The sequence below is a fragment of the Panonychus citri genome, unplaced genomic scaffold (assembly GCF_014898815.1).
Source record: "Panonychus citri isolate SS breed McGregor unplaced genomic scaffold, ASM1489881v1 Contig00095, whole genome shotgun sequence".
Classification (NCBI taxonomy): Eukaryota; Metazoa; Arthropoda; class Arachnida; order Trombidiformes; family Tetranychidae; genus Panonychus; species Panonychus citri.
The window spans coordinates 971,466-987,881 of record NW_026515500.1 but is presented as its reverse complement, the minus strand read 5'-3'; the positions used below and the strand labels follow the sequence as shown (position 1 = coordinate 987,881).

The following is a 16,416-nucleotide window of genomic DNA, read 5'->3' as shown; positions in this document are numbered from 1 at the left end:
CATTAATTTATTCATATTTCAGCCTTTTTGTTGTTCCACTGAACTTTGCTTCTGAATTTCCGTTTCCTATCTGATTCTTTTCAGAACTTTTATTTTCTTCCTCTCCTCCTTTTCATGATAATCTTCATATTATTAATCTATACAAAGAAAATACTGTGAATTCTCATTCAATTCAAGTTATCCTCATCTTCTTCTCAATACCCACTCCCACTATTCTTTGGTAGGTGAAATATTATTCAAATGAATTATATGCTAATATAAATATCTCATGAATTGTGGTGTCAACTTATGGAAACAGTTGATTTACTGGAACGATCTGTTATCTACATGATTGAATAAAATTCTGATAGAAAAAGAATAAGAAAAATCGAATGTTATATATTTTTTTCTACTTCTTCTTCTTCAATCAAATCAACGTTTTTTCCTTTGGTCAAATCAATAGTCCACCCTAATGGTCAACATAATTATCTTCCCATAAAGAATAAGCAAAAACTTTGGTCCATTGTTATTGAATATATTGTATTAGTTTATCAAGTAAATTGTTCATAGTTGATGTTGAATGATTTGAGTCTCAGGTTGACAGGGAATCATGTTCATCACAGATGATAATAGTCATCACCATGTTCATCACCCTAGGTATTGAATTAGATGATGACGAGGATGATGATTAGTATTGGACAAAAGGTATTTGATTGAAATAAATTCATGATAACATATTCGTTCAACCAGAATCAATTCAGTTTCCATGTGATATCATGTAACTGTAAATCCAATTCATTTTAGTACCTTGTCTCTTAACCTTTGATTATGATAGTAAACAATTAGCGTGATAACATTTCTTTGTAATTATTTGATTAAATTATGAATAGAGATAGAGAGATAAAAAGTTCCTAGATGATTCTGAATGAGAATGAACTTTTTTTTCGATCTCTGGTTTCGTTTCTCTTTGCTTATTATCACCATTGAGCCAATTTCTAAAAGATTCACCATGTTAATCATTCATCTAATGTACAAAAATGATTATTATCATGTGAAAATTTCCTTTATTCATTAGGCTTTTCTTGAGTGAACATTTTCAGATAGATTATCATGATATCATGTTTCACCTTTATCTTCATGGAAAATGATGTTTGTTTCATGATCATCATCATCTTTTCAATGTCTCAGAGTTTGATACCATTAAAATGGTTGATATGATTTCTGTTGATGATATTGCAACAATAAATACTCAGATGTTACCATTGGTTTATAATAATAACTTCAAGGTGAGATATTATAACAATATCACCCTGATTATCATGAACCCATTCTGATCCCAACAAGTAACTTTCATATTTATCCTTTGACCCAATGGTTATTTGCTATCTTCATCTGTCTCTCTCATCTTCAATTCTTGTCTCATAGTATTGGTCATCATCTTGACGATGACCATCATCATATTTCGTATTCCCAAAAGCTTGACCACTAAACTTTGTTTCACTCCAATTGTAATGCAACAACAAAAAAATAACAGTTATTTTCACGATGGTCGTTAGCATTGGATGATAATGATGAGAATCGTTGGTTCAATCATCATGAATCATCCTATTTCTCACTCTTCATGATTATCATCATCATTTGTAGACAATTATCTCCCACTCAATACAACATGATAACAACCAGTGTGATAATCATAATTAAATTTGATTCTCAATACTGAGCCAGTGAAATTCAGTTTTTTTGTATTTTTCTAATAAAAATCAAGCTCAAAATCATCAGCAATTTATATTAATTTGATCATCTTTTCAACATTATCACCCAATGGGTGACAAAACCATGGACACACAGTTAAACATGAAACTAATTTTAGCTTCGTTCATAATGACAATGTGACTCTGTGGGTCATCAGTAACAAGACTAATTTATTGTTGACCATCAGGAATGACCATAAGAGGAAGGAGAAGCAAAATAAGAAAGAGAAGCAAAAAAAAAATTCTTGACAAAATCAACGAATCATGGAAAGCTAAAGCTCAGGGAAAGAAAATGAAACTTCAGGAAACAAGAGTAAAAAATAAGATTCAGATGAACTGAAAAAGCAACAAGAGGGAAAATAAAAGACATGATAAACCATTTATCCACTACACTCAACTCCCACCTCCCACCCTCCACCTAATTCACTCTGATTTATCACTTACTCAGAGATATAAGGTCAACGAATATATATTAATATATAAATGTTGAGACTTTTTTTCCTTCTTCTCTTTCATCATGAATCTCGATATTATCTTATTTGAAAAAAAAAAAGTAACGTCATCAGAATTATGAGAAGAGATGAAAAAATTATCATGTTATCGTGAATAGTTGATATCATGAACTGAAAGAGATTATCAGCCAATCCAATCAACCATTTCTATTAACTGGAAGTAAGATTCATGGTTCAGGAGGCTTGAAATTTCAATGACTGAACAATTTAGCCAGGAGAGATTCATATTTGTGATATAAAGCGATTTCCATGTTTTAAGTTAAGTTAATTTATCGTAAGTTTGTCTGAGATAATTTTATCCACTGATCTTTAGATTATATTTTTGATCGTGTTAATATTGTTCAAGGAAATTCAGTTGATTGAATCGATTGGAAATATTTTTCATTCTTTACTGTTTTCTGGTTGTTGTTGATTTGTAAAACTCTCAGATTGAAATGTTGATTTATTTTCATTAATGTTTCTTTGTTTTTCATGTTATTATTGTATCAGAATTCATGGAATGATACATTCTCAGTATATTACATGCAAATGGTCTTAATGGTTTCTCCTGATTACCATGAGTTTTGATGGAAGTTCAAGAGAGAGAATGAAAAAGAAGAAAAAAAGTTCTGATTTATTTTTTTTCTCTCATTCACTCAATCATGATTACTTTCAATCTCATGGTGATTATGACGATGATATTAATGATACAGTTTCAATTGTTTTTGATTGACATGAATATATTGGGATAATTTATGAGCTCAAGGTTTTTTATCATGAAAAAAAAGTGACTGATTCAGTGAAAGTAAATATAAGTTACCATTCAATGAATACTCAGCAATCAACATATTGTCATGATAATTATGATGGAAAGAAGTTTTTTTTTCAAGTTGAGAATATTAATTAACCAGTTGATAAAATATCCTTATGATAATGTACTTGAAACTTTTTCCAAAAAGTTATCATATTCATTAGGTGAACTCTAAAATTTTCATGATATGAATTCTGGTGAATTCATATGATGGAATCCCATTGAGAAACTATTGGCTCTAATTTAATCTTTTTCTTTCTCTCTCAGTTAATTGTTGATTCTCTCATATCAATTTCATTGATTTCTACAAGGCAAATTAACTATCTAATTATCCTTATCATCTTCATCCTTAAATTTAATCATCAATATTTTTACCTCTTCTCCAAGATTATTTTTTGATTACATGTTAGTACTCAGGGTTTGTTTCATTCTGATGTTTGATTTACCTTCAACTGTTCATGATTTAATCATGATGATGATGATAATGATTGTTGCTTGTTATCAACAATCAAATTAATTGATGATCAGTGAAAGGTTGAGTTTTTTGAATGAAGAGACAAAAGTCTTTCACTAAAAGGAAATGTGTGGAATTGTTGATTCAAAGATCACAAAATATCACCAAAGTGATGAGGTTTAAACTTAATTATAGTTGAGATTAAAATGGCTGGAAAATTTAACACCTTTCACAAGTTATTCAGGATCTTTCAGGATCAACAGTGATTCAATTCTTTAATTGGTTTCAATTAGAGGGACTTACCAAGATTTATCAATTAACCAAATTATTGGTTTAAATGTTTATTAAAACAAATGAAAAGAAAAACACTAATAAGTGTAAGAAATGAGACTTGGAGTACTCTAATTGAAGAAAAGAACAATGATAATTGTTCAGGGGAAATTCGAATTGAATTGAAATTCTTAAAAAGAACAAAGTTGAACACAAAAAGTCGACTAATCAAAAGTTGAAAGTAAACTTAACTTCAATTGAAGATTAATCTTTGTTTCTAAACAAATTTAAAGGGTTACAAATTAAAATGGGGAAGATAATCAAAGTTGCTTCGATAAGCCATTAGGTCAAATCTAATCAACAAACGTTAGTTAAAGCTAAATGATGATAAAAAGTATAAAATGAAAAGGTTAACAATTTAACATATTGTTCATCTTAACAAAAGAAAGAAATTTGTTCTCTTTCTTAAATCCCAATTTTGGTAATTTTAAAGAGAGGGAAGGTATCATTAGATACCTAATTAAGATCAATAGTTAAATTGTTTTAACAATAAAAATAAAAGAAATGAATTTAAATGAAATGAGTAAATATTAAAAGATATGAAATTAAATTCAATTAAAATTCGGATCCAAGAATTAATTAGATCCTAATTTCCATCCTCACACTTCCGTTGGTTTTGATCAAGATATCTTTTAAATCTTGGGAACGGATTCGACGACTGGGTTGAGAAGTATTGAAATCCATAGATTCAGAAGTTCCAGCGGTGGAGGAATCATTTTCGGAAACACCATGGTGAGCACTGTCGATTAATGATCCATTAGGATCTTCCTGTTGAATTTCAGGCTCTTTTTTCCTTGGGGATCGGTGTAGTGGCATAAAATCCAATAGATTTGGAGTTTCGGGGCGGAAAGTCTCATCAGGGATATCGTCCTGGGGAATAACAACATGTAGTTGTCCCTCTGAAGTATCTTCGTCTTCTTCTTGAATTGTTGACGATGCTGATGGAATGAGATCAATACTCTCACAAGAATTTTCCTTGCTGAATTGGAGTAGATCATCACTAGATGAATTGTCTTTTTCTTTTTCTTTTTCTTTTTCTTTTTCTTTTTCTTCTGGAATCACTTGACTTGAAACATCACTAGATGTAGATCCTTGTTCGGATTCACAGATTGATGGAATTGAAGAAGAGGGTGAAGCACAGTTGACATAGTCAAAATTTGGTTGGTTTCGAAGACCAAAATGGTAATAGCTCCAATCACGGGGCCATTCAGCTTCATTTGAATTAACTTTTTCTTGATAAAGTTCAAAAGTCGAGACTTTCTTATTGTTACACGTGAAATGGGCGTTAGCATGATGAATACCATCATTAAGAATGCCAACTTTTGTTCAATTTCCTTCAAAAGGCCATGTAAAGCATCGAGGTAATAGCCTCAACTCCTGGAGAATGATGAGTAGCTTCAATGGTGTAGCCAGAAGACTAGGAAGGCAATTAGAGAGAGAGAGTTCCGATATTCCTTCTAGGGAAAAGTATTGGGTGACTTCACGAAGTTTCGGTTTAAGAAAATCGATCTCTCGATTGGAGTTGAAGTCCACGGAACATATTAATTAACCCAGAACCAACAATGGTTGTGGCACAAGCCAAATAGGGTATGATTTGATCTCGAATAGAATTAAAGTTCTTTGAATATCGAAGATCTCGGAATCGAACCATGGAATTTAGTGTCCATGAAGTCAACGTGTTTGTATTGGACAAAAGTCTCGTAAACAACATCAAAATGACCGTCTACTATAATAATCCAAACAGGATTCGGTCGAGGGATGAGTTTTCCATCTTCGTATTCATTGATTCTGCAAAATCTCATGTGGATCGCAAAGGTGGTTGTTGGAGATGGATGACTTTGGATGTTTTCATCAATGAGTCGCTCAGCGAACGGTTTCAATGGTTGAAGATTAATTGTAGTTAATCGATTGAATTCCTCAGAGGCAGCTCGTTGTCGATTTCTTCTTACTATCCTTTAGCGGGATTTTTGTCGTGATTAATGGAGGGTAAACCTCAGGGCGAAGTCTCGTAAAGTGGAAACCATTCCTTATATTTTCACGAACCAATTGTTGTTGAGATTCACTCAATCAGATGGATTAATCCTCAAATAAGGTATCAGTTGATTGGATTTCACCAGCAACATCCACATCAATGGAAGCTCGTTGACGACCAGGTTTACCTTTGGCATAATTAAGCCAATCCTCCGAATCTTCTAAGAGGTAAAGTGGTACTCTAGACCATTTAATGGTTCGAGGTCGTTGGGTCCAACCAGGGTCAATATCACGACCAACAGTGGTTTTAAATCCAAGAGATTGAATGAATTCTTCACCTTCATCAAGGGGAAGGTAAGGATCAATAGATCTTTTTAAATTGTTGTAAAAATTTAAACGTAAATTGGTAAAACCTCGAATAGCAGTTGGGGTTAACAGGGGATCCTCAGGATCTTCATCTCGTAAATTCATGAGACAAGCCCAAAGCTGCATTTTTTCATTCCATTCACTAGAATGAGTTGAGTAACTGATCGAGGGTAATGGAAGGCACTTGAGATGTTGTGGAACAAAATCTAACAGTCTTTTAGGACAATTTGCCAATTCTTCACTAGAAGGACCATGAACAAAAGGGAGAGAAGAATCAAAATCAATATTTTCACGAATGAGTCCTAATCGACAACCATTCTCATGATCTTGGAAGAGGCCAGCGCTGAAAGATTGAGCACAATGGGTCCTACGACAGATGAATTTACTTTCACGATAGTGAATATAAATAGGAGTAGGATCAACAGCACCGAATTCAGGGTAATCATCCTTCAGGGAAAATTTGGAAACACATTGAGGATGAATACAGATAAATTTATCAGGGACACCAATAGGTGTAAGTTTGAGAGGGATAACCAATTCTCTAAGCCAATTGATACACTTTTTGCAGTACCATTTGTTGCACGATTTACAACATTTCGGATCAATGGATACTTGTTCACAAAACAGGCATCGAATCTCTTTGATTATTTTTTCAATTTTTTCGTTGATGATGTTGGCTTTTGGTATTCCTCTAGGAATTTTGGGTAACGGAACATGATAGATATAATCATCTTGATAGAGATTAAGATAGAGCTTTTCTCTTATCATTTTTTCAAATTTTTTACTTTGTTCCGAGAAGGTTTTAGCCTTAGCATCGATGTAGGCTTTAACTTCTTTAAATTTATTTAATGAGGTATACTCAGGGGGTTCTGCAAGGGGTAAAGGAGCAGGATACTCATCTTCCTCAAGGGGATATTCCTCAGGTCCAGGGTAACGTTTAGGTTTTACACCAGTTTCAATTTTTGTTGAGGTTGAGGTTTCAACCAAAGGGGAACAAAAGGATTCAATAGGATCAGCCCATTTAACAGCAGTTTTATTGGAAGAATCATCCGAAATGTCCATGGAAGAATTTGGTGTTTCAATTTCACCAGTTTTAGATTCGATAGAATCATGTGAACGTTTAACTGCACCTCGTTTCGGAATTTTAAGTTTATCCAAAACTTCTTTGAGAACAATGGGAGTAACAATATTAGGGCCTTTAGGTTCCATGTTAGATGAAGTTGAAGCTTCAATTGTTTGTTCAGTCACTGAACTAAATGAACTGGCACGAGATAATTGAGGTAATTGAGATGGACCAGGTATGGGAGATGAGCAAAAGTTTTTGGGAGAAATGGATTCACTAGTTTCACTAGATGAAGAGTTTTTGACACTGAGGTCAAGGGGAGATGACATTGTGTTTTTATAGTAAATTAACTTGATAGAGTAGAGATGATTAAGCTTTTGATTTAGTTTTAAAAAGCTTAACTGGAGGTGATTAAAGTCACAATGTAAATTAATAGTTACTGATAAGTAATCAAGGGAAACAAGATTAAAAAAGCACAATTGGAAAAGAATTGACTCTTCAACTTTTCGCTTCAACAAACAATTAGAAACTGTTTCTAGACAGAGAAAAAGAAACAATTTAATTATCGACTTTCGAAATTTGAGAGAGTCAATTTTAATATTGCCAAAGCAATTAATTTTTGAAACGTGAGAAACTTTTCCAAATTGGTAATTATCACATGAGAAACCAATAGGTTTGTGATAATTGATTTCTTGACTAATTAGTCTGAATTGGTCAGGGTTTAACTCTTCATCTTCACTTGTTAAGGTGAAGCACAAACAAAGCACAAAAGTGTTAATTTTCCGTTGGTTTAGTTTTTGTGACCTGGTTAAAGGTTTGTTTTGGTCTTGATGATTAATCACTTTTTGATTAGAAATCAATTTATCAGCGGTAATGTATTTTCGTTTTTTCTTAACGGTAACATCAATAGATGGGATTAAATTTTCTTCAAGATAATCGTTGTTTACCAGTGGTGGGGTTGATTCGATAGAATCAGAATTTTGGTTGTTAAAATCTTCGTTAATTTGTTCAGCATCATTAGATGGGTTAATAGAATCAGATTCAGGATAAAGGTCAATGTTAGTTGATGGAGGGTCATTCATTTGATCATCATTCTCAATATCATATTCATCATGGTGATTTCTAATAAAAGAATCAGCTAATTGTTCATCTAAAGATGATGCAAAGTCTTGATTTTCAAGAAAAGTAGAAGGATTGAAATATCGATCTCTCAATAATTTCATTTTCTCATTAACTTCTCCTTTAAAAAGTTTCGTATTTGAAACGTTTACACTGAAGATGACCAAGTCATCAATTTCTATAACAAAACAAGCACCTTTAGAAATACCAATAATAAGAAAAGGTCCATGATATTTTTTGTTTAATTTCTTTGAGAATTTTGGATCGATAGATTCGTTTTTGATCAGAATGAAATCACCTTCCTTATAGGGAGATTGGTGATGAAGCTTAGTTAAGCGGTTAATCTGATATAATTGCTGTGCATGTAAGCGAGCAAAAGCTAATTTTCTGGCATCGTTAACGTTAGTTAAGAAGGAATCAGAAAGATCAAGCAGATTATCAATAGGTTTTCTAGGATGTTTACCAAATACTAAAAAGTATGGGGAAAAGCGGGTTATCTTGTGGACCGAACTGTTAATAGCAAAAATAGACGCATCAAGAGCCAATTTCAATTTTCGTGGACCATTTTCGATCACATAAGACCTTAGTCTTTCGGCAATGGTCCGATTACTTCGCTCAACTACACCCTGCGATTGTGGGTGATAAGAAGTTGAATTTTCATGTTTAATCGCATTTTTCTTTAGAAAATCATTGAATTCTTTAGACATGAAATTGGAACCTTGATCTGTCTGTATACATTTAGGATACCCAAAGGTATGAAAAGAGTTAGTAAGAAAGTTAATAACAGTATCTGCAGTTTGATTAGGGAAAAGATCAGCTTGAACATAACGAGACAGAATATCGACGAGGACGATTATGTATTTTTTAGAATGATTTACCGTTATTGGACCCATTACGTCCAATTCTAATCGGTCGAAAATACTTGAAGGTATCGGCTTGGTTGAAGGGTCAATGTAAATTGTATTTGAAGGTTTAGCCAATTGGCAAGTAACACATTGATCACAAAGTTTCTTAACTTCTTCCCAAAGGTAAGGGCACCAAAATCTTCTTGAGATTTGATCGAAAGTCTTTTGAGCAGCAAAATGACCTCCAATAGGGGAAGTGTGATCATACTCGAAAATATCTTTGAGTATTTCTTTATCAATTACCAAGCGAGATCCAAAAGGAGTACCATCATCTTTACGATAGACCAAATCGTCTTTTAAGATGTAATTTTTTACGTTGGGAAATTGCTTTTCTAGAAGAGGTTTAACTTTTTGAATTAACGGATCAAGAGCTTGATGAGCTCTAACTTTTTCTTTCCAATAGGAAAATTGAATTTTATCTGGTTTATCAGCAAGATCTGGTCTTAACTGAGCAATTTCTCCTTGAGTATTATAAAAAATAATAGGAAGATCTTTAAGATCAGGTGAAAAAGGTAAACTTAAATGAACATTAATTATATTCATTCCGAGATCATAATAATGATAGTCTTCAGGGTCGGAACAATAGTTTACCAGGAAGAGTTTATCCAAATACTCTTCTTCGGGATCCAATCGTTTACGATGTTCCCATTCACAAGGATGTCGAGAAAAACAATCAGGAGCGTGTAAACTTCCTTTCTTATAAATCACAGTATAAGAAAGATTTCCCATCATAATGGACCAGCGGTTAATTCGCGAATTTTTAAAGTTGATTTTAGTCATCTGACAAAGAGCATGATGGTCCGTTTCCACTAGGAATTCAGCATGTTCAAGATAATGATTAAATTTGTTTACACAAACATGAATGGCGAAACATTCTTTTTCAGAAACAGTCCAGTTTCTTTGATTTGGTTGCAATTTTTGTGAGTAAAAACTCAATGGGCGCCAGTGAATAATTTTATCAATTGGAGAAGAGGAATCAAAAGATTCGGATGTATCATCTTCCTGAAGGAGAATACCTCCCACAGCGAATTCAGAAGCATCACAGGTAATTTTCCTGCGAAGATCAGGATTAAAATGGACAAGAAGGGTTTCTTTTACCAATGCATTTTTTAAAGTGTCCAAAGCTTTTTCATCTTCTTTTAAAATTTTGAATCTTTTTTCTTTCGAGACCAAACGAAAGAGAGGAGCTGCAATAGCAGAATAATTAGGAATATACCTGGAAAAATAATTGTAGCAGCCCAGAAGCGATTGAAGTTGTTTAACATTTTTTGGGTATGGTAATTTTTTCAAAGCTTCGACCTTCTTAGGGTCAGGACGAACACCATCACCACTTACGAGGTGTCCAAGAAGAAGAATTTCCTTGAATCCAAAATCACATTTTTCGACTTTAACTTTTAGGTTATATTTCCTAAATCGTTCAAGGACCAAGATTGTATTAGCAATTAATTCTTCAAAAGTTTTTCCTACCACAGGAATATCATCGAAGTAGCCGATGCAGATTTTATACTGTAAACCATCGAGCACTTTGTTCATCAGTCGTTGAAAAATGAATGGAGCACCGCTTAATCCCATAGGTAAGCGAGTATATTGATATTTCCCATCAGGGGTAACAAAAACCGTTTTAGCGCGTTCTTTTTCTGGAAGCTCAATTTGGTGATAACCTTGAGCAAGGTCAAACATATTAAAATATTGACCTCCTCTTACCACAGAGATAATGTCATCAATGCGGGGCATTGGGTAACGTGGAACCTTGGTAAGTCGATTTAGAAGACGATAGTCTGTTACCATCCTAAAGGATCCATCAGATCGTGGAACCAAAATTGACGGAGAACCACCTTCGGCATCAGAAGGTTCGATTAAATTGTGTTCCATCATATCTTTAATAATGCTTTTAAAAGCTTCACGACGATTAGAGGGACAATTGTGGTTTCTGATAAGGAACAGGATTGTCTCCGATATCAATTTCAACAGGACAAATTTCAGAAGGACGAAACCTAGATCATGTTTATGATGAGAAAACAATCTTGATAATTATCAAATAATTCAATTAATTGTCTACGTTGAGACTTATCAAAGAAGGATCAATTCTTTTCAATTTTTCAATGAACTCAATGAGTTTCATATCAAGTGGATCAGCAAGATCACAACGTGCGATAATAGCACTTTCATCATCAAGTAATAGCTTGAAAGTTCGTTGATCTGAATTAATTAGATCAATTTTAACAGCAGGATCATCAATCTTTGCTTTAATTTGATCGATGATAAATGAAGAGTTGGAATCTCAGAAACTTTAGTTGCGGTTTGAATTATTTTGTGTTTCCTCAGGTGCAAAATCTAAAGTAGAAAGTGGGATCGAGAAGTTCACCCATAGGTGTTTCTTTAACCTTAATTTTATACTCAAGTCCATCGCTTGCCATACTCATGTAGTATAAATGAATGAAGGAATTTCCAATGAGACAAACAGGCTCAAAGTCTTTGACAATTTGAAGTTTTAGAACTCGTGATTCCGTCATATCTGGATGCTTTATTAGAGCATATGCATAACCTTGAGATCGAACATAAGAATTGGATACAATTCCTAAGAACTCGATCAAAATGAATGGTATGAACTCAAGTTCATTTGCGACATTAGCATCTAAAGCTGAAATATTTGATCCAGTATCAAGAAGAACATTACCTTCCTTTAGGAACTCACGGTTCGGCTTGCAAAGTTTAAAAGTTGCTTGTGGCATATAGCGAAGAAAAGAAGGACCAAGTTGAGTAATTGGTTGAATAGCAGGCGAAACTGCAAAGAAAATTCAGTTTGACGGAGAGCTGAAGATTCAGGTTCCGGATGAACTGTAAGTAAATTATTAGCTTGAGGAGCGGAATTGGTTGATGATGATGAATTGAACGAGAAACTGTTGGCAGGTTTTGAAATTGCTTCTTTCTGGCGAGAACTGGACAATTGAAAACATCATGTCCTTCGTCTTTACAATATCGACAAGTTTCTTCCTTAGAAGATTTAGATGAGTTAGAATTTGAAGGCTTTTGAGGTTGATTGTTTCGTTTAAACATTTTCCCAAAAGTTGAATTTTTTCCTTCGTTTTTACCTTTAGAGTCAAAAGGCTTTGAAGCTTTAGCTTTATTCAGCTTCATTTGTTGAGTGTATTCAAAGTGTTTCCTAATAAGGACATTAAAGATCTTATCTCGATCGGTGTTCACGCCAAGAACATAAATTTCATCACGAATGAATGAAGGTAAATGATTAACAATTTCTGCAGTGAAATTTTGTCAGAATTTGAGATCCATAAGATTTATGAACAAGACTTGTTAATTGGTCAAAGTAATTTGAAGGGTGATCGTCTAAGCGATAGCGAAATTGTCTTAATTCAAAATCAGCGGAGTATTGCATTGAAGGGCAATTTAATTTCTCCAAAAGAGCATTAATGTAATCACGATAATTAGTGATTGAGGAATCGATAGATTTAGCGGTATTTAAAGTTCATAAGCCATACCTTTACGGAAACAACGGAGGCGAGTCTCATCGTCGACATTTTCCTGTTGAAGCCTTGATTTGGTTTTGTTGACCCAAGCAATCATATCTTCACCTTTTTGGAATTCAGTTACTTCCGGATCTCTCCTTAGAGATTGAGCGAATTGAGCCAAGGACGAAACCAATAGTTCATTAGAATTGGAAGTAACAGGGGAAGATGAGTCAACATTAGTTGAAGTTGAAGATGAACCAGTAGGTTGATTTGGAGCGATGATTGAAGCACCATGTTCATTAAGAACATTTTGGAATTTTCGAAGAGTTCCCAATGAAAATGAAAGGGAAGATAAATCACAATAAGTGATGGTCAGAATCGTTTCTTCATCACGTCCAATTTTTTGGATGAACAGTTGAAGTTCATCTTCACTAATACCAGCAATACGAGCTGATGTAACCCATTCAGGAATTTCCTGATTTCTTAGATCATCAATGGGTAGTTGATGAATTGTTGAAGAATCCAAAGATTCACCAATAAGTAGAAAATGTCTTTGACATCGATCAATTTCTTGTGAAATTGAAGCAAGTACCAGTGGTGGAATTGACCACGTTCGGAATAGATCCTTAACTTCCTCAAAGTAAGGTTTTTACCTTAACAGAAGTACGAGGCATAATAGTGTCAAAGCACAAGATACACAACACCAATTAAAGATGAAAGCACTACCAATCCTGGTGACAGCACCAAGTGAAAGGTTGAGTTTTTGAATGAAGAGACAAAGTCTTTCACTAAAAGGAAATGTGTGCATTGTTGATTCAAAGATCACAAAATATCACCAAAGTGATGAGGTTTAAACTTAATTATAGTTGAGATTAAAATGGCTGGAAAATTTAACTTGCCTTTCACGCCAAGTTATTCAGGATCTTTCAGGATCAACAGTGATTCAATTCTTTAATTGGTTTCAATTAGAGGGGGACTTACCAAGATTTATCAATTAACCAAATTATTGGTTTAAATGTTTATTAAAACAAATGAAAAGAAAAACACTAATAAGTGTAAGAAAATGAGACTTGGAGGTACTCTAATTGAAGAAAAGAACAATGATAATTGTTCAGGGGAAATTCGAATTGAATTGAAATTCTTAGAAAAGAACAAAGTTGAACACAAAAAAAGGAAGTCGACTAATCAAAAGTTGAAAGTAAACTTAACTTCAATTGAAGATTAATCTTTGTTTCTAAACAAATTTAAGGGGGTTACAAATTAAAATGGGGGAAGATAATCAAAGTTGCTTCGATAAGCCATTAGGTCAAATCTAATCAACAAACGTTAGTTAAAGCTAAATGATGATAAAAGTATAAAATGAAAAGGTTAACAATTTAACATATTGTTCATCTTAACAAAAGAAAGAGAAATTTGTTCTCTTTCTTAAATCATAATTTTGGTAATTTTAAAGAGGGAAAGGTATCATTAGATACCTAATTAAGATCAATAGTTAAATTGTTTTAACAATAAAAATAAAAGAAATGAATTTAAATGAAATGAGTAAATATTAAAAGATATGAAATTAAATTCAATTAAAATTCGGATCCAAATTAATTAGATCCTAATTTCCATCCTCACATCAGGTAAAAAAAGGTAAACAGCTTAAGGCTCTAAATATAAACGCACAACTTTCAGCAATCAAATAACTAATTGTCAGAGAGGAAAAAAAGTAATTACAATCAATATATTAACTGTAACACTCACAAGGATTGATTGATGTTTCGAGATGATGATTAAAATTAATCCACTTTCACAGATTAAACCAGCATCGAGAGAGTTAAATAGATGATTAATATTTAATTGTATCATTTAATTGAATTTGATTTGTTTGGTTTGATTAAACTTGGAACAGGTTAATCATTGGGAGAATATGTTTAATCATTTAAGCGTAAAATTTGATCATTATCAAGATTATTAAATGATAATCAACTAACAGTTTGTATTCTGTAATTATAATTATCATTAATAAATCATCAATTCCTTGTGGAAATCAAACTAATCGTAATTGTGATGACAATTAACAAGTAAATAGTTTATAACAATTAACTCTTTTCCTAAGAGTTGATTGATTATCAATCTATTGATTGGTATCAAATTGTAACTTAATTTAGTATTGCTAATAACAACAATTACTTAATATTAAATGTGTTACACTTTGTAGATAATTTCTGATTGATTGTTAATCAAATTGTCCAACAAATAATTAAGAAAACAAATCCACTCCAAGTCATTGTAACAACGAATCTAAATTTCATTTTTAAATTGTAAATCTTTTCATGTCTTATTATTAACATTAAGGAAACCATATTGAACCAAATTAAATTAGTTAATCTTAAATCAGTACACAAACAATTATTATGTTGATATTCAATGATCAATAAATTATCATAATAAATACAAAATTACAAATGCTATTAATATAAAGCATTGAAAGGTTTTCATGAACACTTCAACAATCAATTGAAGATTTAAATTTCATTGAATGAATTTCAATTGAATTATAAATAATAATTTCACCGATTTAATTTGATTTTGACAAAATAAAATTCTGTATATTGATTTGGATAGAATGAGAAAACTTGAACCAACTAAATGTATCCCATTAATAAGTTTTATTTGTAACCCGATTGTAAATGGTTACATTATCATCAATAGTATTTATTGAATAGTAAATCCAATAAATTGTTAATCTAATTTGTATTAAATTGTTTCGCTCTCTTAATTATCTCAATCTCTCATTATAGTTGTCGTTATGTGTGCCTCATCTGATTCAATTCGGGAAATCATGTTAGCAGCTGATGACCTTGGGATGTCAGGGAGTGGTGATTATGTTTTCTTCAGCATTGAATTGTTTACAAGGTAAATATTGACCATTTGCTTTTGTTTCCTCTTCCTGTTTATCCTTTTATCTTATATATACAATTGATGATAACACTTAACTACATGTAATAATAATATGGAAAACTTTATCAACCTGTTGTCTCAATGTTTTTTTTGTAGTTAAAGGAAAACTCTGGAGATTATCATGTAAACCTCAGAGAAAATAATGGAGAGAATCTTAGAAACTCAGAACTTTTTTTTTCATGGTGAATGAAGAGATATTTATTTAGTCATGAATATCAATTGGTTTCTTACCGGTTGTAAATGACATCAATCTAATGAATGATCAAGTTGGAGTAAAACAATTAGTCGTAATTAGAATGCAATTGAGATTCGATCAGAACTTTTTTTTTTCGTTCTTTAATCAATTTAATTCAGTTATTATCTGAATCTTGGCAATTGGTGAGATTCATTGGGTTAGATGGTTTGTTCCATTCAAAGATTAAGATTTAAGGTCAGTAGTGTATTCTTGTAGCGTGAATATGATCACTTTTTGGTGGGTCAATTTTTTACTTCGAAACATTATAATTTTTGTTTTGAAGAGCATAAAAAATTCAGGAACAATCAGCAATATCCAATCACCAATAGAATCGATTTATTAATACAATCAGATAAATATTAGTTGAAATAATAGTTGAAATTTTCCCTTCGCTCATTATTTGGGATTTTGTTTCTCTCCAGTAATACGTTAATTGATTGTAACAATTTAAGATTTAATAACAATTCTTAGTACTTAAAGTCTTCACAATATTTTTCATTTCAAAGTTTTCAATCTTATCCATCATCA

At 32.4% G+C, this 16,416-nt stretch overlaps 1 protein-coding gene across 1 annotated transcript in view; it reads left to right on the top strand.

Annotated features, from left to right (window-relative positions):
• The window catches only part of LOC128387923 (atrial natriuretic peptide receptor 1-like), a 54,599-nt gene that overhangs the window by 23,007 nt on the left and 15,176 nt on the right, over positions 1-16,416 (top strand). Inside the window, exon 2 of the mRNA XM_053347216.1 lies at positions 15,494-15,608. Within this exon, the coding sequence (XP_053203191.1) occupies positions 15,494-15,608 (115 nt within the window). The remainder of the gene's footprint in view (positions 1-15,493; positions 15,609-16,416) is intronic.